Consider the following 25,065-nt stretch of genomic DNA (forward strand, 5'->3'; position numbering starts at 1 on the left):
GAGGCTGTGAAAAGTGCAGTGACTTGCTCAAGGCCACTGAACCATTAAACGGCAGAACCAGAATGTATCTCTAATTCCAAGTCTTAGACTCTAGCTGTGCAACCTCCCATCCAAGGGACTGACAGGCTCAGCAACCATCTTGCCACACACATTATGAATCTGGTTGAAAGGGCTGCAAAGTTAAGGCAGATGCCACCAATTCCAATAAAAAGTGGGTGACTAGAAATTTGATTTTAAGAAGCTTACCTGCCTATTTGACATTTTTTGTGACCGACTCTCAGTTTTAGGACTCTTACACTCTTCTTTAACTAGACAAAGAAAATAGAAATTCTGTTAAATGAAATTTGTTGCATACCTATTAAATTTACCAAATATTTACCACAGCAAGGCACAGTGCTAAAGAACTCACTGAATTTCACGGAGGGAGACAAAGGCCCTGCTTTTGAGGAACTTGTAATCTAGATGAGGGGGAGAAAAGATACAGGCAACAACAAGGGAAAAAGAAAGGTGGCATCTAAGTGAGTCTTGCAGAACGGCGAGTTTCCAAAGGGCAGAATAGGGGGCTAAGTATTCCAGCAAAGAAATCAATAAGAGAAAAGACAAATAATAGGAGGAGCAGAAAGCAAGGAATATTTGTGGCACTCTAAATAGACAAGTTCTGCTGGAGGCTAAGAAGTATAATGCATCTTAGTTGAACTAGAGGAGCAGGCTGCAGGCATAATCTGCCAAGGACTGAAGACTATGGAATTACACTGGAGGTAATGGGCATAATCACAGAAAAGTTTTGATCAGGTAGGAATCTGATCAGAATTGTGCTTTAAGAAAATTAAAATATAGCAGTGCCTTATTATATAGAAACAGTAAGAGACCAATGAGGAAGCTATGTTAGTATTCTTGTTAAGAGGAAATTAGAACAGAAAGAAAATGAAAAAGGATAGATTAGAAGAGGAAGGAAGGAAGGGAAAAAGGATGAAGGAAAGAAAAGAAGGAAGAAAGAAAAAAAGGAAGGAGGAAGAAAGAGAGGGACACAGGAGGAAAGAGAGGATGAGGAAAGAAGTAGAGGGAAGGGATGGAAGGGAGGGAGGGGATGGAATGAGAGAAAAGGGAAGTAAGGCACAAAGATGAGAAGGGAAGGGAAGAGAGAGAACAGAGAGGGTAAAAGAAGAAAGGAAGGAAAGGAAGAATTCTTGCAAAAAAGGAGGAAAAGTAAAAGTAATATGACATGATTCAACATTAAACCTTTGTTGAGACACACAAGAAAACTAATTGGAATTCCCCATAATGTAAATGGCTTACATACTTTTATATAAAGGATAACTTGAAGAAAAATCACAAACATTTTAATTAACTATAAAATCTTGAAGCTTTAATTATCAGATTTATGGGGACATGAATCTATATTTAACTTAAAATGTAAAAGAAACAAAATAACATATAGATATTGGTGCAAAACAAAAACAAAAATCTGAACCAAAGTTATAAAACAAGAAAAGTTTTTTCAAAATTGTTTTTAGAAAAACATTTTATAAAGACTATTCTTAAACTATAGGAAATATATAAATACATAAAATACCATGTGCATATAAAATATAATCAATTAGATTCAGGACTCGGCACTTGGTATTTCCTCTGCTGGAAAGCTCTTCAGCAAGCTGATTCCACTTCCCTTTCATTTGGGTCTCTATTCAAACGTATCCTTGGAGAGGTATTACTTGACTACCCAATTTAAAACAGCATCTGCATCACTCAATCTTCTTACTCTGCTTTATTTTTCATCATAGATTTATTATTACTACAGATTATGGAATTTATTCTTTGCCTATTGTTAGTCTCAACCTTAGAATATAAAGTCCATTAGGTCAGAAAACTTGTCTGACTTATCCCCAGCACCTAAAACAATACCTTGCACATAATACAACTGAATAAATAAATAAATGAATAACAAAAGAGCCATATTTTGAACATGAAGAGCAATCTGATACAATTTGGGAATACTATGATCAAGAGAAGAGGAAAAGTAACTGTAACATGAAGGTTCTCATCTGTGTATCTGTATTCCCTACTGTGCCTAAAACACAGTGGACTACTGAAATGAATGAAAAGAGTCAAAATATGTAAAATATGTTAGAGAATATGAACAACAAAATACTTGCACATATTCTTAACAAAAATCTGTAATATAATTTGAATTTATTTATATATTTATTTTACATTTTTTGGCCATGCCTTGCAGCATGTAAGATCTTAGGTTCCCCAACCAAAGACTAAACTTGTGCCCCTGTAGTGGAAGCATGATATCTTAACCACTGGACTGCCAGGGAAGTCCCTGGAGTAATGTAATAGGCAAGTGTTTATATACACAAAAAGGTAACTGGGTTACTCTAAATAAAATTTAAATTTATCTCAAAATGTGTTTAGTGAGGTGACATCAGCAAAAATACTGAAGGACCTCTACAAATTCTTTCCTCCATAAAAGCAACAAGAAAATGAATATAAATATTACCAGAATCCCAATTTTCAGAATGATGGAAATTAATCAAAGACCTGCAACAATCTGGGATGTATTTCTTCGAGAAAAAAGACTGAATCTTAGTAAAAGCAGTGAGCTTTGTGACATTTGAACTTGCTCAACTCAGTTCCATCCCTTACTCTCCAGTTCCATGAAGCCTTGGAAAAAAAAACAGGTAGTATTTTTTTTGGTGAAAATCCATAGCCTGGCTGCTACTTGAGATTAGAATGAGGCTAGAGCTCTTTCAAAGTGTTATTCCAACATTCTATGAGCCCAGTATTACCATGATACCAAAATTAAAGACATCACAAGAAAATTACAAATGTCCTTTATGAATACAGATGCAAAGATCCTCAACAAAATACCAGTGAATAGAATCTTGTAGTGTATAAGGAGGATTATACACCAAGATCTAGTGGGATTTATCCCAGGTATGCAAGGTTGGTTCAACATATGAAAAACAATCAATGAAAAAAAACACATTGAATGCACAAAGGACAGAAACCATGTGATCATCTCAAAAGTCAAAGAAACAGCGTGTGACAAAAACTAACATCCCTCCAAGGTTAAAAAAAATCAATCTAGGAATACAAAGAAACTTCTTCACCTAATAAAGGGCAGCTATCAAAACCCCACAGTTAACATTATATTTAATGATGAAAGACTGAAAGCTTACCCTTAAGATCAAGACAAGGATGCTTACCCTCACCACTTCTATTTAACTGGTGATTTTAGCCACACAATTAGGCAAGAAAAATAAACAAGGCATCCAGATTGTATAGGAAGAAGTAAAACTACATTTGTGGAAGCCACAAAAAACTAGGGCTAATAAATAAGTTCAACAAGGTGGAGAAATACAAAATTAATATACAAAAGTTAGTTTTATTTCTGTAAATAGTAATGAATAATATGCTCTCAAAATTAAGAAAACAGCTCCACTGACAACTGCAATAGAATAAAATACTTAGTAATAAATTTAACAAAAAATTCAAGACTTATACACTGAATACTACAAGACATCATTGAAAGAAATAGAAAGGCTTACTGAAGATGACAATACTACCCAAATTGGTCTACAGATTCAGTATAATCCCTATAGAAATTCCAGCTGCCATATTTGCAGAAATAGACAAGCTGATCCTAAAATATACATGGAAATGCAAGAGACCAGAACTTGACAATATAATCTTGAAAAACAAAGGTGGAGGATTCAAATTTTCCAATCGCAAAACTGATAACAAAACTATGGTAATGAAGATGGTATGTTGTGCAGAAAAATATGGAATATAGATCTGTGAAATGCAATTAGAAACTAGAAATAAACCTATGCATCTATGGTCAACTGATTTCTGACAAGGGTGCCAAGACAATTCAATGGAGTGCAAAGAAAATTCAACGAGCAGAGAACAGTCTTTTAATACATAGTGCTGGGACAACTAGATATCTGTATGCAAAAGAGTGAATATGGACTTATACCATATATGCAGTTATTCAAAAATGGAAAAAAGACCTAAATGTTACAGATAAAACTGTAATGCTCTTAGAAGAAAACACAGGTGTAAATTTTTGTGACCTTGAATCAGGTAATGGTTGCTTAGATGATACCTAAAGCACAAGCAACTAAAGAAAAAGTAGATAAATTGGACTTGGTCAAAATTAAAAACTTTTGTGCTTCAAGGACACTGTAAAGAAAGTTAAAAGACAACCACAGAATGATAGCACATATCTGCAAATCAAATATCTGAACAGCATATAGTATATAGAACATAAAAAGTACTTCATAGGATATGGAATATTAAAAGTACTCTTACAACTCAAGAACGAAAAAGACAACCTAACTTTTTAAATTTTATTTTCAAGCAATGTATTTTTAACTTGGATGCAAACAAGCAACAAAAAAAAAAAAAAGAGAGAGAGAAAGAAAATCCCCTGGAGACCAAAACTGTAAATCGAGGTAGGATTAGTTGATTTGTCCCTCTGGGCGGTGTTCCTGACCTGGTTTGATTTAAACTTTGCTTTGCAGGTGAAGAACTGAAGGCTCATAAGGAGCGTGGCATTTCACGTGGATGTGACTTCTTAGGGGCGTGGTTTCCTAGGAGAGGTGATCTGAGGCTTTGAACTCAACTGCCACAGCATATGAAAGTGCAAGGTCATGGTTCTTATGCTCCCATTACTGTTATTACTACTATTGCTGCTGCTGTCATTAACAAAAGCACTGAGTATTCCTGATGGAACCCAGAACCCAGTGGCTGTTCTGAGGAGTCAGTAAGGGCAGTTCAGCTGATTCAGTCTTTTCTGGGTACAAACACCCTTAAACTTGACCACTGTCCACTGAGGACGAGGCTGTTGTTCCATCGTCCAGAAGAGAAGCCTGAGGCCCAGCATGGAGGAGCCCGGTGTACAAGGAGAGGGCAGGCTGCATCCCAATACACTCCTGCTCCTACCAGAATTCAGGGTGGAGTGGCCACAGGTCACCAAGGCTTGGCCACTGACACAGGTACTCCCTTGCCAGGGCTGCCACTGCTGGGGGCTGGGTACCAGGAGCAGTGGGGTACAGGTTGGCACACTTTCCCAGCTGGGTGCATGCCTGACTGGGGTGCACGCTCCTTTCAGGGTACCCACACTTGCCTCCGGCCTACACCTTCCGGCCTGAGAGACACATTAGCTGTGACCCCCCCATCTTCCCCCAGACCCTGGCAACCACAAACCCACTCTTCATCTCTGTGGATTTTCTTGTCCTGGACATTTTGGAGAAATGGACTCACACATTCTATGGCTTTCTGTGTCTGGCTTTTCTTACCTGCGTTGTATCTGGGGGCTCACCTGCTTTGCAGGGTGTGTCATGCCAAAGTTTGAATTTGTACTGCCTGCCCTGTGTTCCTGGGGCCCCAGCAGCACTAGCACCTTCCCAAAGCCCAGGATCTGGAGAGGCACCCCACCACACCCCTGGCAGGGAGCGTGGTGTTGCACACACACCCTGAGCCCAGTGGCTACTCACACCTGGTCCTCTAACCTCTGCCCAGAACCCTTTGTCCTTTCCTTTCCGCAAGCTAACACTCACACACCCTCTTGGCCTCATCTCACATGCCTCCTCCTCAGGGAAGCCCTCCATGCAGGCATGGACCTCTAAGAGCTTGTCTCTTGGCTCCGTCCACTTCCCCCACCTCGTCCGTATCTTGTAGGGTTTCATCCTGCCACCCTCTGTGCCTTATCTGTCTCCTGGGTTAGGCTGCAGATTCAAGTGGGCTGGGTGTGTGTGTGAGTCACTCGGTCATGTCCGACTCTTTGTGATCCCATGGACTGTGGCCTGCCAGGCTTCTCTGTCCATGGAATTCTCCAGGCACGAATACTGGAGTGGGTACCTCCTCCAGTGAAGACAACCTAATTTTAAAATGAGCAAAGGATTTGAACGTTTCTCCAAAGAAGATAAACAGCCAATAAGCACATGAAAACATGCTCAGCACTATTAGTTATTAATGAATTAGAAATGAAAACCACAAGGAGACTCCATTTTACATTTACTAGGATGACTGTAACAAAAAAGTTGGATAACAACATTCCATAACAAGTGTTGTGGAGGATGTGAAGAAATTGGACCCTCATATATTGCTGGTGGGAATGTAAAATGGTACAGCCATTTTGGAAAACAGCGTGGTAGTTCCACAAAAAGTTAGGCATAGAGTTAACTCAGTTAACTCAGTAAATAAATAAAAGACTCAGTTATTTCTTAACTTCATATATACTCAAGAGACCTGTAACCATATGTTCACACAAAAGTGAAGTCACTCAGTCGTGTCAGACTCTTTGTGACCCCATGGACTGTAGCCTACCAGGCTCCTCCATCCATAGGATTTTCCAGGCAAGAGTACTGGAGTGGGTTGCCATTTCCTTCTCCAGAGGATCTTCCTGACCCAGGGATCGAACCTGGCTCTCCTGCATTGTAGGCAGACACTTTACCATCTGTGCCACCAGGTGTTCACACAAAAACTTGTACATAAATATCCACAGTAGCATTATTTATTATAACACAAAAGTGCAAATAACCAAAATATCCATCAATGGGAGGATGGATCAACAAAACGTTGTATTCATATAATAGAAAATTGTTTAGTCCTAAAGAGGAATGAAGTACTGATATATGCTACAACATGGATGAATCTTGAAAAGATTATGCCGAGTGAGTGGAATCAGTCTCAAAGATCACATATTTTATGTTTCTATTTATAGGAAATGTCCAGAACAGGTCAATCCACAGAGGCAGAAGTAATTAGCAGTTGCCAGGGATAGGGGAATGACTACTAGTAAGTACAGACTAATGAGTATGACTACTAATAAGTATGATATTTCTTTTTGGGGTGATGAAAATGTTCTAAATTTAGATACTAGCATTGGTTGTACAACTTTGTGAAAACACTAAAAAAACACTGATTGAACTATAAAAGGATGAATTTTATGATATGTGAATTATAACAATAAAGCTGTTAATTTATAAAAATAAAAGGAAGCACTTAGCACCATATATATACTTTCTAACTCATAACTTACATTTTCTGTGAGGCTCATGTTTTCTCTGCTTAACGCTGTTGTCATTAAAGCCAGTTTTATGATGTTGAGTTACTTGACTTATTTCTTGAGGTAGAACTGCACCCTGAAAGTTAAAATTCTTATAAATGATTTAAATAAACTCAATATTAAAACTACTTCTCTTCCTCAATGCTTAATAGTTACTTTATTATTTTTTTGTAAAAATTATAGACTTCACTAGAAAAAGATTTAAGGAATTCAGAATAGTAAAGAGAATTTAAGAAAACCATTCAAATTCTACCACCCTTGAAATAACTATTATTGACATTATGATCATCACTCCAGACACTTCTCTATGCACTAGATATAAAGTTACATAGAAAACAATCACTTTATAAAAATGCTTTCAACAGAAAAAATTAAGTTTAATTTTGTTTGAAGTTAATTCAGAAACCAAAGATCAAACTTTAGTTGAATGTTTCTTCACAACAGAAATATCAGCCTCTAAAGATCTTTCTAAATTTGCTTCAAAGTAACCCTACCTCTAGAGTATGTGAGATGAGAGATGAGTAGGTGTTAAGAAGAGAGAACTGGACATGTTCAAGGTAAAGGATCAGTACTATTCTCTTGACTTCATTACTTTAAATATTTCCATTAATGAATTTTTAAAAATTTACTATTCCTGCCCCTATGTTATAAAAGTTGAGGATATTAGTCCTTCCACATCCCTTCCCCCAGCACCTGATCTTTATTAATTAATATTTATGTTGTCAAGGTATCCAAGTGCTGGAAGACTACTACTACCAGATAGCAAGACTGATTATAAAGCTACTGTAACTGAGACAGCACATGAATGGACAAAATTAGCAAAATGACATATGAGTAAGTTTCATATAAAGATCATACCTAATCTTTTTGCTTTCTGATAGGGAGAAGAGGCGTGAAGGCAAAAAGAGACAGATAACTTGCCATAGCTGAAGTGGGAGGCAGAAGCAGAGTAGAGGCTGGAGATGTTCAATATAAATCAATCTTCCTATAATGATTAATTTTGCTTCTGGTGGACCCTATTCATTTCCTTCTGAGCACAGGTGAATGAACACTGGGCATGAGCAAAGGCACCTCATGTTCCAGTTGGCAGTGGACATGCTCCAAAACAGTTGTGACAGGCACCAAAGTGTGAAGGAAGGTCTAGTGAATTCACATGCACAGGAACATCTAGGGTTCTTTGGTCTTTAAGACTAAAGAAAAGGGCCAGGAGATTTCCATCTGCACAGCACAATGGCTGGTGGGAATTTGGGCTAGAGCAGTTCATTTCAGGGAATTCTGATGCTAAAAAGGGAATCAAAATATCAGGATCAATAGATTGGTTTGAACAAATATTGTGTGTCTATTATGTGCCAGGCATAGTAAGATGTATTTTGCATCCATTATCTTAACATCATTATAATAATGCTACAATCATAAAAATGCTATCGTGTATTCAGATTCTATGTTACAGATGACAGTACTGAGGCTCAAAATGATAATGGTTATAGGAGAGCTGACATCTGAGCCCTAATTCTAAAACCCATGTTCACAGTATGATTTCAGAGAAAAAGTGCCATAACTTTAATAAGAAAGAAAATATTCCACTTTTAAGTATAGTTTTTTGAATTATTCTGTTTGATGTCTACATGTCTATTTATGTCAGTTGTACTGTTATATTCTGCCAATAAAAACTTGAATGTTTCTTAAAAGACTTTTTAAAAAAGCAGTTTTATCAACAGGTTCACAATAATACTGAGAGGAAGGTACAAAGATTCCCCTATCCCCCCACCCCCACCTCCATACACGCATAGCCTTCCCCATTATTATCATCTCCCACTGGAGTAGTACATTTGTGACAACTGATGAACCTACACTGACACATAACTGCTACTTAAAGTCCATATTTTACATTGGTTCCACTCTCGTTGTTATATATTCTGTGGGTGTGGACAAATGTGTAAGGACATGTATCTACCATTATACGGAATATATTCATGGCTCCAAAAATCTTCTGTGCTCCACCTATTATCTCTCCCTTTCCCAATAATCCCTGGCGACCACTGTTATTTTTACTGTCTCTGTAGTTTTGCCTTTCCCAGAAGCTTGAATACCTTAAAAAAAAAATCATGTTGAGTTCTCTTGAATTTGCTTATTAGATGAATAGCAGGCTGCTTATTAATGCTTCATGGATATAAGGGTTATATGTGGTAGCTCATAATTCTTAGAATATAGAGGAGAAAAAACATGGGAGTGTTCAGTTGATATGAATAATGAAATAGCACCTTAATAACAGGAGATGCATACAGAAGATTCTATGGAAATACAAAATATCAAGTGTTGAGTTCCATCTAAAGGAAATTGGTGGTAATATGCCAGTAGACCTTTTGGCAGTGAGACAGGAAAGAGAAGGAAGGAACAATACAAACATGTAACCTGAAATGGAAATTATCTGTTTATGGGAGAGGGAAAGTAAGGAGATCAATCTGACTGGAAGAGAGCATTTTACCAAACAGCTGGACATATTTTATATAAGAACTGTGCAGGGTTGGATTATAGAAGACCTAGATATTAGTTTGAGTTGAGGCTGAACTCCAGTAGTTTTAAACAGGGAGCCCTATACATTCTAGAATATTTGAGTAACATTGTTTTAGGGTTTGAAAAGACCTCAGAGTTCATCTAAGTCCAATGCCTTAATTTTATACCTGAGGCCAAAGAAGCCCAGGGAAATTAGATTTGTGCAATTTGAGGCACAAAACCTGATTTCCTAATTCTGAGTCTAATATCAGGTTTATCTTCACTATACTGCCTCAGGGTATAAAGTGAGTACAAAAATAGGAATCTTGGACTTCCCTGCAGGTACAGTGGATAGGAACCTGCATGTCAACGTAGGGGTCATGGGTTCGATCCCTGGTCTGGGGAAGATTTCACATGCCGTGGAGCAACTAAGCCCCTGTGCCACAACTACTGAGCCTGAGAAGCCACAGCAATGAGAAGCCTGCACACCACAACTAGAGAATAGCCCCCATTCACTACAACTAGAGAAAGCCCAGGCAAAAGGACGAAGACCCAACACAGCCAAAAAATAAATAAATAAAAATTATAAAAAAACCCCAGGAGTTCTTATTAATTAGATACTTGACTCAATTATGCCATGGGGCCAACACAGGTGAAAAGATCTTTAGGAAAGATTATGTAGGTAGTACTACATAAGAAGGGCTAGAAAGACATAACAAACAGGAAGCAGAGACAGGAGGTTTATCTAGGGCTAGGGGCATAATTTAAGGTCCCGTTGTAAAAACTGAGAAGGGGCAAAAAGATTTGGGATCTCAATGCAAAAAATATTAGAAAGAAGCAAAAACTTTTAACTTCATGCTTTTTAGATTATATGCCCGGGTAAATGGTTATGCTGGAAAGAAGGTATAAGAGGTTTTAGGTGAGGTCAGTTGTGAGATATCTTAAAGTTGAGGTGATGGTGTAGCATCCATCTATACCCGTCTTCTAGAAAGTGGAGATACTGCTTGATTCTGATTGAAAGGTTGGAATCAGAGACACAGACCGAGTGGTAAATAGCAGAGAAGTAAGAGTCACCGTTAAGCAATGAGGCAACAGGGAAAACAAATCTGTTGTGTTTTGGGAACAGTCCCCAGTGAAAGGTTGAAAGCATACAAAGAACTTAAACACACAGGGAAAGGAAAGAGGAGACTCAGGGTAATGTTTTCTCTTAGAGCAGAACTCCTTGAAAGAATTACCTATATTTGCTTCCTCCGACTTCTCTCTTCCTCTTCTCTCTTAAACCCACTCTTATCAGTATTTCACTCCTATATTCAACTGAAGCTGCTCTTGTCAAGGTTCCCAATGGTCTTCATGTGTTAAATTCTGTATGTAGTCAATTCTCAGCTTTCATCTTAACTGATCCATCTACAGCATTTGACACAGCTGATTACTCTATTATAACATCTATTCTTCACTTGGCATGTAGAAACCACCCTTCCCTGGCTTCCTTCCTGTCTCACGGGCCATTCCTTCTCAGTCTTCTTTTTAGTCTCTCCAACTCTTGAAGGGTGGAATGCTCTAAGGTTAAGTTACTGAACCCCTTTTCTATCTATATCCAAGAAAGTGGATATAGATAACATCAGTTCAGTTCAGTCGCTCAGTCGTGTCCAACTCTTTGCGACCCCATGAATTGCAGCATGCCAGGCCTCCCTGTCCATCACAAACTTCTGGAGTTTACTCAAACTCATGTCCATCGAGTCAGTGATGCCATCCAGCCATCTCATCTTCTGTCGTCCTCTTCTCCTCCTGCCCCCAATCCCTCCCAGCGAGTCAACTCTTCACATGAGGTGGCCAAAGTATTGGAGTTTCAGCTTCATCATCAGTCCTTCCAATGAACACCCAGGACTGATCTCCTTCAGGATGGACTGGTTGGATTTCCTTGCAGTCCAAGGGACTCTCAAGAGTCTTCTCCAACACCACAGTTCAAAAGCATCAATTTTTTGGTGCTCAGCTTTCCTCACAGTCCAACTCTCACATCCATACATGACCACTGGAAAAACCATAGCCTTGACTAGACGGATCTTTGTTGGCAAAGTAATGTCTCTGCTTTTTAATATGCTATCTAGGTTGGTCGTAACTTTCCTTCCAAGGAGTAAGCGTCTTTTAATTTCATGGCTGCAATCACCATCTGCAGTGATTTTGGAGCCCCCAAAAATAAAGTCTGACACTGTTTCCCCGTCTATAGATAACATATATATATATATACATATCTTGGGTATATTTAAATATATGTATATATATATGCACATATATTCACATCTGCACATACATAAAACGACTTCCAAATTTCAAATTTATCCCTCTAGCCTGAACAACATTTATGACCTTCAGACTCAAATGTCCAGCTCTACATCTCCACTCAGATATCTAACTCTGATATCTCTTCTTAAATGTTTAACATGCATCTGAAACTGATCTTCCCCCACAGATCTACCAGACCTTCAGTTTTTCCCATCTCAGTTAACAGCCCACCTATCATTTTAGTTACTCAGACCTGAAGTCATATCCTTTAATACATTATTTCTCTTTTACCCCATATCCATTTCATCATCAGCTGGAAATCCCTTCCAAATATGTTAAGAATTTGACTACTTCTCACAGGGTCCTACTATCCTGATCCAAGTCAATATCAACTCAATCTTGATGATTTCAGTAGTTTCTGAACTACCCTGTATCCATCTTGGTTCCTCTACATTCTATTCTCAAGGTAGCAGAGAGAGTGATAGAATTAAAATATAAGTCAAATCATGTCACTCTGCTGTGCAAAACCCTCTACTGATTCCTTGTCTGAGTAAAAGCCAATGTCCTTATAATGATCCAGAAGGACCTACTAGTATCTATCTGTTAGCTCCCTAATTACATTTCCTACAACTCACTGTACTGATTCAGACAAATGGTCTTCTTCCTTGTGTATGTCAGAGATCACCACTCCCAACAGGAGCTTTGACTTCGTCTGGAATACTCTCTCCTCAGATATCTATATATCCTACTCTTCATTTCATTGAAATCTTTGCCCAAATGTTACTAGAAAATTCCATTTAAAATTACAAAACCTTACCTGCCCTCTCCACTAAATTCCCTATCCTGCTTCCCTACAATTTTTCTCAAACTTATATTATCATCTAATACCATTTATTTTTTTTTGTCCTATTTATTATCCTTTTCTCCCTACTATGCTAATTGTACGTGAGCCCGGATTTTTGTTTTGTTTACAGCTGTATTCTTGGTGCATAGAACAATGCCTGGCACATGGTAGGCACTTAATGTATTGAATGAATGAAAGAATGATTTAAAAAAGCACTCCTGAAGAATGAGTGGTTGGCAATATTAAATAAACAGAGGAAAAAAGGGTTTAAAAATCTGGATATGGGTTACATTTATGTAGAAAGCATTTATGAACGGTCTAAGGAAAACGTAAAATATAGTCTATCGGCAGAGGTGACTTGTGCACTGTCACTCTCACCCTTTTTTTTTTAATTTTAGATTTTTTCCCATATTTTATTATTTATTTTAAAATTGAAGTATAGCTGACTTAAAATGTTGTTATCACTCTCATTTTTATTTAAATTTCACCATCATTGCCTTTGCTACTTTCCCCTCTCTAGCACTGATAATGCCACCATCACTGGAGATAGTAGAATAAATTAGGCCCTCATGGTGCAGGCCACCATAAGGGGACATTCCTTTTTGACCGAAGCTGAGAAGGTAACTAGCAAAAAAGGTAGTAGGAATTTGTTCCTTTTCATCTTCCTTTGTTTGGTGCCTGAGTCTCCTCTTTTAGCAGAATTTCTTTCCTTTTCTTAATCTTGATCATGGAATGTGAATTCGCTCATTCATATTTAAGACAACCAACTGCCAGCATAAAGCTATACATTCAAGTGGAAGAGAATAAGTTAATGAATACCATTAAAGCCTTTATTAAATTTAAAATATAATTATGATTTGTAAACAACTAGAAAAAATCCCAAACTGATTTAAAATAAAAATTTTCTATAGTCTTACTCATTGGTCCAAAAACCTATGTGGCTGAAGAGAACTATGAAAATTTAAGATCAAAAGTGTTATTTCTCTTTTATGAGATTTCAGAAGAAAAACTAATCACTGCATACCTAAAAGAGAAATATAAAATAAAAAAAAAATGAAATGTCCATTAAGCAAGGTATACTAACCTTCTCTTGTAGCAGTGGCTGAAAGTGTTGAACCTTTCCGGATCCTTGTAAGGACTGCCAAATGTTACAAAATTCATCATCATCTCTAGCAGGTACCTGAGGAAGTACAAAAAACTTCTTAAGGAAAACTGAAACATAAATATGCACCAAAAAGACTAGTAGTTACCTACAAGATTAGAGAGGATTTTTGCTTGTTTCCTTTGTTATCATCTACTTACCTGTTTCCTAATTAGTCTATAATAAACCTGTTATTTGGATTTAAAAGTTTGGTTAAAATTTTAGGCCATGAAATTAAATCAAGTTAAGTATCTCACATAAAACAATTCAAGTTTTGCCCTCAGGGAGATGAAATAAAGGAAATCACACATGAGTTATATGGTGGGCATTTGAAAACTGCTTTTGATAAACATGATATAGTCCCCTCCTTTTTACCTTTCAAATTAATGTCATTTCATAGGGGATAACATAGATCATTTGGGTGATATAATTCAAAATATAAGAGTTAATCCATGAGGTAAATGTATAAACAGAAAACAGTTATTTTCAAGCTCATTATTTAAATAAAAATCTTACTTGAGTAGGAACAAAAAGTGACTGAGGAGAATGGTTCAGGCCTCGCAAATGCCCAGATGAAACTGATGAATTTGAGCTATAGTGATTCACAGCTGGCTGTGGTTTCACAATGGCTGTCAACTTCTGATTTCCAGTTTCAGAGCGACTCCCATGAGAAAGGTTCACCAAGGCACTTGTTGGCAGTCGATAACCTCTACCAGGTGAGCACCTAAAAGTAAAAAGTTGTATCAGGGTAAGAGGGAACTAAAACTAAATGTGCTAGGGAGAAGAATCAAGTAATTTTGGGTGGACTGTTCATAATTTAATAAATATTATTTTTATTTTCAATTAACTGATTGCTTTACGGCTGCACCAGGTCTTAGTTGCTGCGTGAAGGCTTTCGCTAGTTGCGGCAAGCAGGGGCTACCCTCTCAGTGGGCGGTGGCTTCTCAAAGTTGGGCAGCTCTAGGCTGTGGGCTCAGCAGTTGCGGTGCACAGGCTTAGTGTCCTCCCCGCCCTCCTGCATGTGGAATCTTTCTGGACCAGAGACTGAACCTGTGTTCCCTGCATTAACCACTGGACCACCAGGGAAGTTCTGAATATCACTTGTAAATTCAGGAACTTGAAATTGGAGAAAGATCTCAATTTGTAAGATGATATATCTCTGGAAAGTTTTTGAATAGACTATTCAGTGCTATTAAGTGGGAGACAAATGTTCCAGAGGTGTAGGGGAGTGTGTGTGAGCTAAGCTTGTCCTTGAAAAGGCCTGCAACAGAATAGCTTAGTTAACTAATGAATTAAATTTCAAACTTCTTTAAAAAAAAACATAGTGGTTTATACAGTCTGGGTTATGCAGCTACCCAATGTGTAGCTAGTGTGGCTCTATCGATACAACAGGAAAAATGCTAGCTTTGATCACTTCCATTTCCTGATCAATTGTTGAGTTGAGCTCTTTTTATCCTCATCTTCCCATCTTAAAGTTCTAGACCTGGGAAGGCTAAGAGAAAAGCATTTGTGATTTCTTCCTTCTTGGTCATGATGAAAGTGTTTAGATATTAAAATAAGCCCTCTGTGGTCAAAAGTTTTCAACTCTGTCACTTCTTTAGAATGTAATATTCTTATAGTCTGAGATCATGGGGAAGTAGAATTCTTTCATAAGAAATCTTTGTAAGATTTCCAGAAAATATTTTTGTGAGAACAATACTATAAGATTCTGCATTATGAAATGAATATACTGCAGGCAGGCAATCTTTTATATAACTTTCAATCAATCAAGAAATCCAGTGTCTCTACCTAGGAGGAGAAAAACAAACCCTGAGAAAGAAGTTAATCTTAAGAACATATTTCAAAAGTTATTTGGCTAAGGTTATTGGTAACCAACTGAAAATCAAAATCAGATATGGGATCCAGACTCTGCTGCTGCATTTAAAGGCACAGACAATGCCTTTGGCTAACAGGCACATTCAAGTTGCAAAACAATAATACCATTCTGAAGGTGATCACTTGCTGTAAGGACTGAAGAGTGTGATTTTACGCAAAGAGATTAAGTAAGAGTAATTCACTTTTAATTTTAATTACCACTAATCAACACAGAAAAGAAACTAAACAAACTTCAGTTGAGTTTTCCAGCTGGTGTTAGAAAAGAAAGGAAAACTGGAAAGGATTTCACTGAATCCTCACAATCACCTAGTGAAGTGTACACCTTCATTATGGATGAGGATATTGAGGGTCAGAATGCCTTTAACTAACCTACCCAAGGAAACACCAAAGCTGAGTGAGAGAGTTCACAATTCTAATATTCGACGGTGCCTCTCATTCTAACAATCCTTTTTCCTGTCACTTTAAACTTTCTATTAATGGCTGCCCAAAATAGACTTGAGGAGGTCTCCGCCATGGTAAGCTAAAAACAAACAATACAACCTTTTTGCTTTAAACCTCCTAGTTCAGTTCAATAGCTGTCATGTCCAACTCTTTGTGACCTCATGGACTGGAGCACGCCAGGCCTCCCTGTCCATCACCAACTCCTGGAGTTTACTTAAACTCATGTCCATTGAGTCAGTGATGCAATCCAACCATCTCATACTCCATCCAACCATCTCATCCCTTTCTCCTCCCGCCTTCAATCTTTCCCAGCATCAGGGTCTTTTCCAATGAGTCAGCTCTTCTGGGCATCGGGTGGCCAAAGTATTGGAGTTTCAGCTTCAACATCAGTCCTTCCAATGAATATTCAGCACTGATTTCCTTTAGGATGGACTGGTTGGATCTCCTTGCGGTCCAAGGAACTCTCGAGTTTTCTCCAACACCACAGTTCAAAGGCATCAATTCTTTGGTGCTTAGCTTTCTTTACAGTCCAACTCTCACATCCATACATGACTACTGGAAAAACCATAGCTTTGACCAGATGGACCTTTGTTGGCAAAGTAATGTCTCTGCTTTTTAATATGCTACCTAGGTTGGTCATAACTTTCCTTCCAAGGAGTAAGTGTCTTTTAATTTCATGGCTGCAATCACCATCTGCAGTGATTTTGGAGCCCCCCAAAATAAAGTCTCTCACTGTTTCCTCATCTATTGGCATGAAGTGATGGGACCAGATGCCCATCACTTAGTTTTCTGAATGTTGAGCTTTAACTCAACTTTTTCACTCTCCTCCTTCACTTTCATCAAGAGGCTCTTTAGTTCTTCTTCGCTTTCTACCATAAGTGTGGTGTCATCTGCATATCTGAGGTTATTGACATTTCTCCCGGCAATCTTGATTCTAGTTTGTACTTCATCCAGACCAGTGTTTCTCATGACGTACTCTGCATATAAGTTAAATAAGCAGGATGACAATATACAGCCGTGTCATACTTCTTTCCTGATTTGGAACCAGTCTGTTGTTCCATGTCTGGTTCTAACTGTTGCTGCCTGACCTGCATACAGATTTCTCAAGAGGCAGGTCAGGTGGTCTGGTATGTCTATCTCTTTCAGAGTTTACCACAGTTTGTTGTGATCCACACAGTCAAAGGCTTTGGCATAGCCAATAAAGCAGAAATAGATGTTTTTCTGGAACTCTCTTGCTTTTTCAATGATCCAGCGGATGTTGGCAACTTGATCTCAGGTTCCTCTGCCTTTTCTAAAACGAGCTTGAACATCTGGAAGTTCACAGTTCATGTACTGTTGAACCCTGGCTTGGAGAATTTTGAGCATTAGTTTGCTAGCATGTGAGATGAGTGCAATTGTGCGGAGGTTTGAGCATTCTTTGGCATTGTCTCTCTTTGGGATTAGAATGAAAACTGACCTTTTCCAGTCCTGTGGCTACTGCTGAGTTTTCCAAATTTGCTGGCATATTGAGTGCAGCACCTTTACAGCATCATCTTTTAGGATTTGAAATAGCTCAACTGGAATTTCATTACTGTCTCTAGCTTTGTTCATAGTGATGTTTCCTAAGGCCCACTTGACTTCACATTCCAGGATGTCTGGCTCTAGGTGAGTGATCACACCATTGTGATTATCTGGGTTGTGAAGATCTTTTTTTGTATAGTTCTTCTGTGTATTCTTGCCACCTCTTCTTCTTTTTTTAAATTAATTTATTTATTTTAATTGGAGGCTAATTACTTTACAATATTGTAGTGGTTTTTGCCATAGATAGACATGAGTCAGCCATGGGCGCACATGTGTTCCCCATCCAGAACCCCCCTCCCACCGCCCTCCCCACCCCATCCCTCAGGGTCATCCCAATGCACCGGCCCTGAGCACCCTGTCTCATGCATCAAACCTGGACTGGTGATCTGCTTCACATATGATAATATACACATTTCAACGCTACCCTCTCTAATCATCCCACCCTCGCCTTCTCCCACAGAGTCTAAAAGACTGTTCTTTACATCTGTGTCTCTTTTGCTGTCTCGCATATAGTGTCATCATTACCATCTTTCTAAATTCCATATATATGTGTTAGTATACTATATTGGTGATTTTCTTTATGACTTAATTCACTCTGTATAATAGGCTCCAGTTTCATCCACCTCATTTAAATGCATTCTTTTTAATGGCTTAGTAACATTCCATTGTGCATATGTACCACAGCTTTCTTATCCATTCGTCTGCAGATGGACATCTAGGCTGCTTCCATGTCCTGGCTATTGTAAACAGTGCTGTGATGAACACTGGGGTACAGCTGACTCATTCAATTCTGGTTTCCTCAGTGTGTATGCCCAGCAGTGGCATTGCTGGGTCATATTTGCCACCTCTTCTAAGTATCTTCTGCTTCTGTTAGGTCCATACCATTTCTGTCCTTTATTGAGCCCATCTTTGCATGAAATTTCTTTTGGCATCTCTAATTTTCTTGAAGAGATCTCTAGTCTTTCCCATTCTATTGTTTTCCTCTATTTCTTTGCACTGATCACCAAGGAAGTCTTTCTTATCTCTCCTTGCTATTCTTTGGAACTCTGCGTTCAAATGAGTATATCTTTCATTTTCTCCTTTGCCAGTTATCCTAACTGCCAGTTAGCTTTTCTCCCCTTCAAGCTCAAACTTCTCAAGGGTCAGCTGTTTCTTGCTCCTTTACTCCACTTGCTGTTCACTCCTCAAACCATTCTAACCTAGCCTGACCGTCTACAATTTCACTAAAACAAATGACAAAGAGTTATTATGCCTCTCAATTCAAAGAATGTTTCTATTCCTCAAGTTATTTAACCATTAAAAAAATGCAATCTGATCATGCCACCCTTCTGATTTGATAGCTTCACACTGCTTTAAGGATAAACACCAAGACACCACAACCCTTAGCATGTCCTGAGAGTGGGTTACCGGCTCCTGCACAGTGTGGTCCTTGCTCTTTTCCCTTACTCTAATCTTGCATAGTTGCTGAGGCTGACAGACCTGCATTCTCTTAGTCTTTTAAATGAGTGAAAATGTCCTCTGCTGCAGATGCTATTGTTTTTCTGACCACCTGTTACTACTCTTTCAGTACCTAGTCTTCATGTCCCATTTTAAACATCACTTCAGAAAGCCTTTCTAGAACTCTCAGAACAGATCACACTCTATTATAGATACTTCTTCCCAGCACTTGTCACATTTTAATTAAAAATTACTGTTTTTAGTAATTAGTTATATCCCTTACTAAAGTGAAAGCTCTGTGAGGGTAGAAGCCATGTTTGTCTTATTAACTGTTACAACCCCAGTAACAAGTATGATGTCTCATGTGTACTAGGAACTGAAACTGTGGACAAATAAGCAAGTAATGTAAAGTCATTGGCCATATGGACATATTTACGAAGTGTAATTATCATCTGGAAATACACACCTTATTGTTAAGCCTCCAGGAAATTCTTCATCAAATAATACTTCAAATAGTACATCAGCTTCTCTATTAGCTGTTTAAAAAAGAGAGATTGAAAAATCATATGATTAAAAAAAATAGAATGTGAGTTTTTGGAGTTTTAGAAGCATTACAACTATCAATACAGATGCAAATGAAAAGAAGATAAGCTCACAGATTCCCTTACCAGTATTAACTTAAAGAAAAATAATACTATTTTAAATTAGATGCTGTGAGAATTAATTACATTTTTGTCTGTTTTTTATATGTTGGAAATTATTCACAGAAAGAGAGTTAATAAAAGAGATAACTCTGGAATTTGTAGTTTAGAAAGTTTTACAGTTAGACAAAGGAAATGAAGATTTGAAGACATGGCAGTAATGAGAGAAAGAGAATGGAGAGAAAGGATATATTACTAGACAGAATTGGCAGGAGTTTGTGACCTGTATAGATAAAAAGACTGGAGATGGCAAAGATGACTCCAAGGTTCTGGTAGGAGATGACCTGGTAGATAATGGATGTCATGATTGAGACATGATACATGTGAGGAAGACTATGGTACAATAAACCTTAAAGAGGAGCAGAGAAGAATAAATTTGGCAGACAGGATGATAGGATAAAACTGGAGAGTTTAAATTTACTGAAGTTCCAAGGTAAAGTGAAATCATTAGCTGTAACAACATTTGAATTCTAAGCCCAAACTAATCAGAGAGTCTATCACATAAGTTCAGAACGGAATCTCCCTCTCTCCCCACCTCCACCTCCACCCTTTCTATTCCTTTGGTTCTGTTTTTCTGGAGAACCCTGACTAATATCATATCTGATACTGTGTTAACCCAGGGTAGGCACTGGGGGATATGTCCCTCATTCTCAGTCTTTCATTGTCCAATTGGAACCAGGCCTGCAGAGCTTTGAAGGCTATATCCTTCATCTGACACTTTTACCCAAGAAAGTGGGGCTCAATGAGAGGCAAGAGTCTCTTTTGTGAAGGTTTAAGATCCACTTTCCAGGTTTCTTTTCTTGTCTGAGGGAGGAGCCACTTACTGAAAAGATTATTGACCAAAGGATTGTTCATCCCCTTTAATGGAGATTTCTATGGAGATGAGGCATCAGGTGAAGGCAGTAAGACAAATATTCCCCTTTACATTCCGTGTCCATGGGATGTATGCTTAATAAATGACAAAGCTTTTTCCACTCAGTGTAGATACAGCTTTAAATTTCTTCTCTAGACAAAATTCTAACTGGTCACTACTACTGACTGGGGTTGTCAGAAGAAAGGAAACTTCTGTTATCAGTACTAAGGCCTTTTCAGGACAACCTAATCAGACTAGACTTCACTAAGCTCAGAATTTGAACTGCCAATGCGTGAGGCCGGGCAGACAGCAGCAGGAGGGTTGCTTCATGACATGCATGTGCCCCTTACCATACCTAGCCTGGGTGTGTTAAACCTACCTGACTTTCTTGTCTTCATTTTAAGCACCAAAAAACACATCCAAAAAATTCAAAGAAGAATCAGGGAAGAAAATTCTCTTTTAGAGAAGACGTGCAAAATATGGAGAACCAGCGCACAAAGTTAGAAAAGAATCAGGGGAAAGAGTTCAAATCCCAGCTCTGTCACTTAATTGTGTAAACTTGGGCAAGTCACTTAAACTCTTGGATGAAATAGTATCAGGACTTCCCTAGTGGCTCACTGGTAAAAAAATTCGCCTGCCAACGCAGAAGACATGGGTTTGATCCCTGATCCAGGAAGATCCGAGATGCCTCAGAGCAACGAGGCCATGCACAACTATTGAGCCTGTGCTCTAGAGCTGGAGAGCCACAACAACTGAGGCCATGTGCTGCAACTACTGAAGCCCAAGCACCTAGAGCTGGTGCTCCACAACGAGAAAAGCCACCACAACGAGAAGCCCACGCACCACAACCAGAGAGTAGCCCCCACTCGCCACAACCAGAGAAAAGCCCACACAGCAACAAAGACCCAGCACAGCCAACAATAAATAAATAAATAAATAAAATTATAATTAAAAAAAGAAACAATAGCTACTTCTCACGCGGACGGGAGGGTTAAACATAAACGTGCCAATAAATAAGCAGTTCTCTTAGGCTCATGGCCTGTCTGCTCTTCCATCTTTCTGGACAGTGAGACCAAGACTGAGTGCCTGAGATATGGAAGGACAGTGCTGCCGGCGCCCTAGCCTCTAGGTACCTGATGTGTTCCTTTGTGTTGGGTTGACTAGTTTTAGAATCTATACTGCAAAGCTTCTCACTCCAGGCATCCCTTTGAAGAATTTTTAGATTCTTAGCTAATTCTTCCCTTTTCTTCCCATACTCATTTTTCCTTTTCTTTTTGTAAAAAACACAACATAAAATTTATCATTGTAACCATTTTTAAGTGTACAGTACTATAGTGTTAACTATATGTACATTGTTGCACAATGGATTGATAGATTTCTTTTATATACATAATCTAGTTGTATTCATAAAATTCAAATTAACATGCAAATCTCTTAACTGTAAATAAGCTCATACATCATGTTTGTTTATTTCTCTGCAGAAATCAAGTGATTACAAGGACTATTAAGGCAAAGCCCCGGACATGGTTAGATGAAACCCAACAAAATGTTTGTCTTAGTTTCATGAAAACACATATATGTATTCTGACCAAGCTTTTAGATAATTTTAATGTGTTACACATAAGCTACCAAATTTTCAGCAGTCCTTCTCCAACTTTCACATCTTTTAATTATTTCCCAAATGATTACACAGACGGAAAAGGAGAATTTCCTTTGAAAACTGAAGCTGGAAAAAATTAACTAAAACATAAAAGGATTTAGTGTTTTTACTGAGTTACAGTTGCTTTCTGCTTGTATATAAGACATACAGTATATATATATATATATATATATATATATATATATAAGACATACAGTATAAATGCAGATGGAGACATATCAAGTATTGAGTTATTACCCCCTTTAATTCCTATGATGGTGCCCCGAAGGCCAACTGGAACGGAAAAGTTCTCTCTCACATTTACAACACGGTCAAAGAGACGAAATTCTGCATCCCGATCAGGAATAACCCCATGTTGCTGTTCTAAAGGCTGAAAAGAAAGATGTAAATATAATTATCAACTCTCACTTAAAATTTTTCTACTAATATACTGAAAACATTTTGTCCCTTCTGTACTTTCAAAGCAAAACAACAACTCTGAATTCTCTGAGAGGAAACTTACTCTGTATAGCAAATGGGGCTTCACTGTCACTCGAACTTTCTTATTATTCTTTCTTTGCTGAGGAAAAAAAATTTTTAAAATATTAAAATTAAAAACTTATCTAGTATTTGCACATGATTAAATTTTAAAAAGCCATAAGAAGTGAGTAATTTTAAGACTATATGACTTTCTTCAGATGCAAGCAAGGATGAATAAATTAATTCTTGAATCTTTTTAAAGTAAAACTTTTTTGTTGACATGTAAGACATATAGAAACATTTTTAATATGATAAAAAAATGACGGTCTTACTGACAAGTTTTCAGCCCAAGGCAGATGCCTACTGAAAACAGCAAGAAAGAAAGATATGAGAAGAAATTTAAAGCAGTTTAAAAGAACTGTGCCTGGAAGATTGCATATGAAAATACAACCCATATGCTTAACACATCCCTAGGCATTATTACTCGGAGAAGGCAATGGCACCCCACTCCAGTACTCTTGCCTGGAAAATCCCATGGATGGAGGAGCCTGGTAGGCTGCAGTCCATGGGGTCGCTAAGAGTCAGACACGACTGAGCGACTTCACTTTAATTTTTCACTTTCATGCACTGGAGAAGGAAATGGCAACCCACTCCAGTATTCTTGCCTGGAGAATCCCAGGGACGGGGGAGCCCGGTGGGCTGCTGTCTATGGGGTCGAACAGAGTCGGACATGACTGAAGTGACTTAGCAGTAGCAGGCATTATTACTATCAATAAAATTATAGCATTGATTAGAAAATATGGCATTCAAACCTGATTATGAGGTAAATTAACAAACAAGGGCATTTTCACTATAGGTCCCAATCCATAGCTACTGAATAAAAAATTATGGGGAATAACTACTCAAAGTGTGATCACTTGGGAGCTTGTTAGAAATGCAGAATATCAAGAGCTGCTCATCTGAGAGCTACTGAATCAGAATCTGTATTTTAACAAGATCCTCCAGTGATTCATTTGGACATAAAGTTTAAGAAGTACTGCTCTGAGGGTGGAATCCAGAATGTGTCTTTTTAAAAATATTTCTCCAGTAATTCTGATAATTAGCTGAGTTTGGGAACCACTGTCCACTAAAAAAACTATGGATACTTTTAATCATGACCCTGCATTAAAAAGAAAAGTTTAAATTATATTCAGAATGTTAAGTTCAGTTTTTAGTTTTTCTCCTTCTTTAATTACCTAATAACACTATAAAACTGAAAAGGGGAAAAAAAAATCACTCATAACTGCTCCTCCTTGACTCGTTAACAGGTTTAAAAAAAAAATCCTTTCTTATCTATATGTACACACATTTTTTAAATGCTATCATCAAAATGACAGACTACAACTTTGCATGTGTATTATCAGTTTGCAAAATAAGGGGAGAATGTGTAAAACGTTTTATAATGCTCTGCATCCAAATGGGTTCAGATAAAATTTGGGGACTTAAAAGTTATAAACTTTTGTTAAGTGGAAAACTCATTTCAAAAGTAATGCTGGACAAATAGACTTTACATTGAAAGACAATTATTAAAAAGAAATGCAGATTTTCTATCTTCAACTGAATATCATTAACCTTCCAAAATATCAAACTCTTGGCTCCAAGCCTTATATTATTTTCTTAACAGTCATCTAGTGGTGATTTTTCAGGCTGTATTCACAGCTCTTCAGCACATGACAAAAGAATTCAAATAATAACAGCTAAGTATTATTAAACATCAGTAATAGCCAGGCATTATTAGAAGGAGTTTATATGTATTAATGTAAGTAATTTTTTTTTTTTGAGGACTATATGAGATGGTACTATTTTATTCTTATTTTACCAGTCAGGAAATGCAGGCACGGAAAGGTTAACTATCTTGCCTAAGGTTTTAAGCATTGAAAGAGGGATGGGGGACCAGGGCTTCAGACCCAGTTCTTAACTTACTCTGCTATTAGTTCAAACAAGAGAGCACTGTGTGAGCAAACAACATTATTTTAATAAAAAGGCAAATGTGTGAAAAATAAAATTGTAGGCTTAGAAAAGGAACATAATTAACCCATTTTCTATTGCATCAAGGCAGAGAATCAAAATAGATAAAAACAGTTAAGCCTACATAGAAGGTTGTTACTTTTTAAAATCAAGACATAAAAACGGAGAGTTTAAGTGGAATTTAAAAAATACACAGTAATCGGGTGGAGAGGGAGGTGGGAGGGGGGATCGGG

General features: G+C 37.8%; 1 protein-coding gene across 2 annotated transcripts in view; it reads right to left on the reverse strand.

The window, feature by feature from the left end:
- XRN1 (5'-3' exoribonuclease 1) overlaps positions 1-25,065 on the reverse strand; it is a 109,941-nt gene that overhangs the window by 18,463 nt on the left and 66,413 nt on the right. For both annotated transcript variants that reach the window (XM_043875093.1, XM_043875091.1), the window contains exons 28-34: positions 22,869-22,925; positions 22,604-22,736; positions 19,619-19,688; positions 14,356-14,563; positions 13,783-13,878; positions 7,055-7,157; positions 247-308 (exon numbers count right to left, since the gene is read on the reverse strand). In XM_043875093.1, the coding sequence (XP_043731028.1) occupies positions 247-308; positions 7,055-7,157; positions 13,783-13,878; positions 14,356-14,563; positions 19,619-19,688; positions 22,604-22,736; positions 22,869-22,925 (729 nt within the window). The remainder of the gene's footprint in view (positions 1-246; positions 309-7,054; positions 7,158-13,782; positions 13,879-14,355; positions 14,564-19,618; positions 19,689-22,603; positions 22,737-22,868; positions 22,926-25,065) is intronic.

The sequence above is a fragment of the Cervus elaphus genome, chromosome 19 (genome assembly GCF_910594005.1).
Source record: "Cervus elaphus chromosome 19, mCerEla1.1, whole genome shotgun sequence".
NCBI lineage: Eukaryota > Metazoa > Chordata > Mammalia > Artiodactyla > Cervidae > Cervus > Cervus elaphus.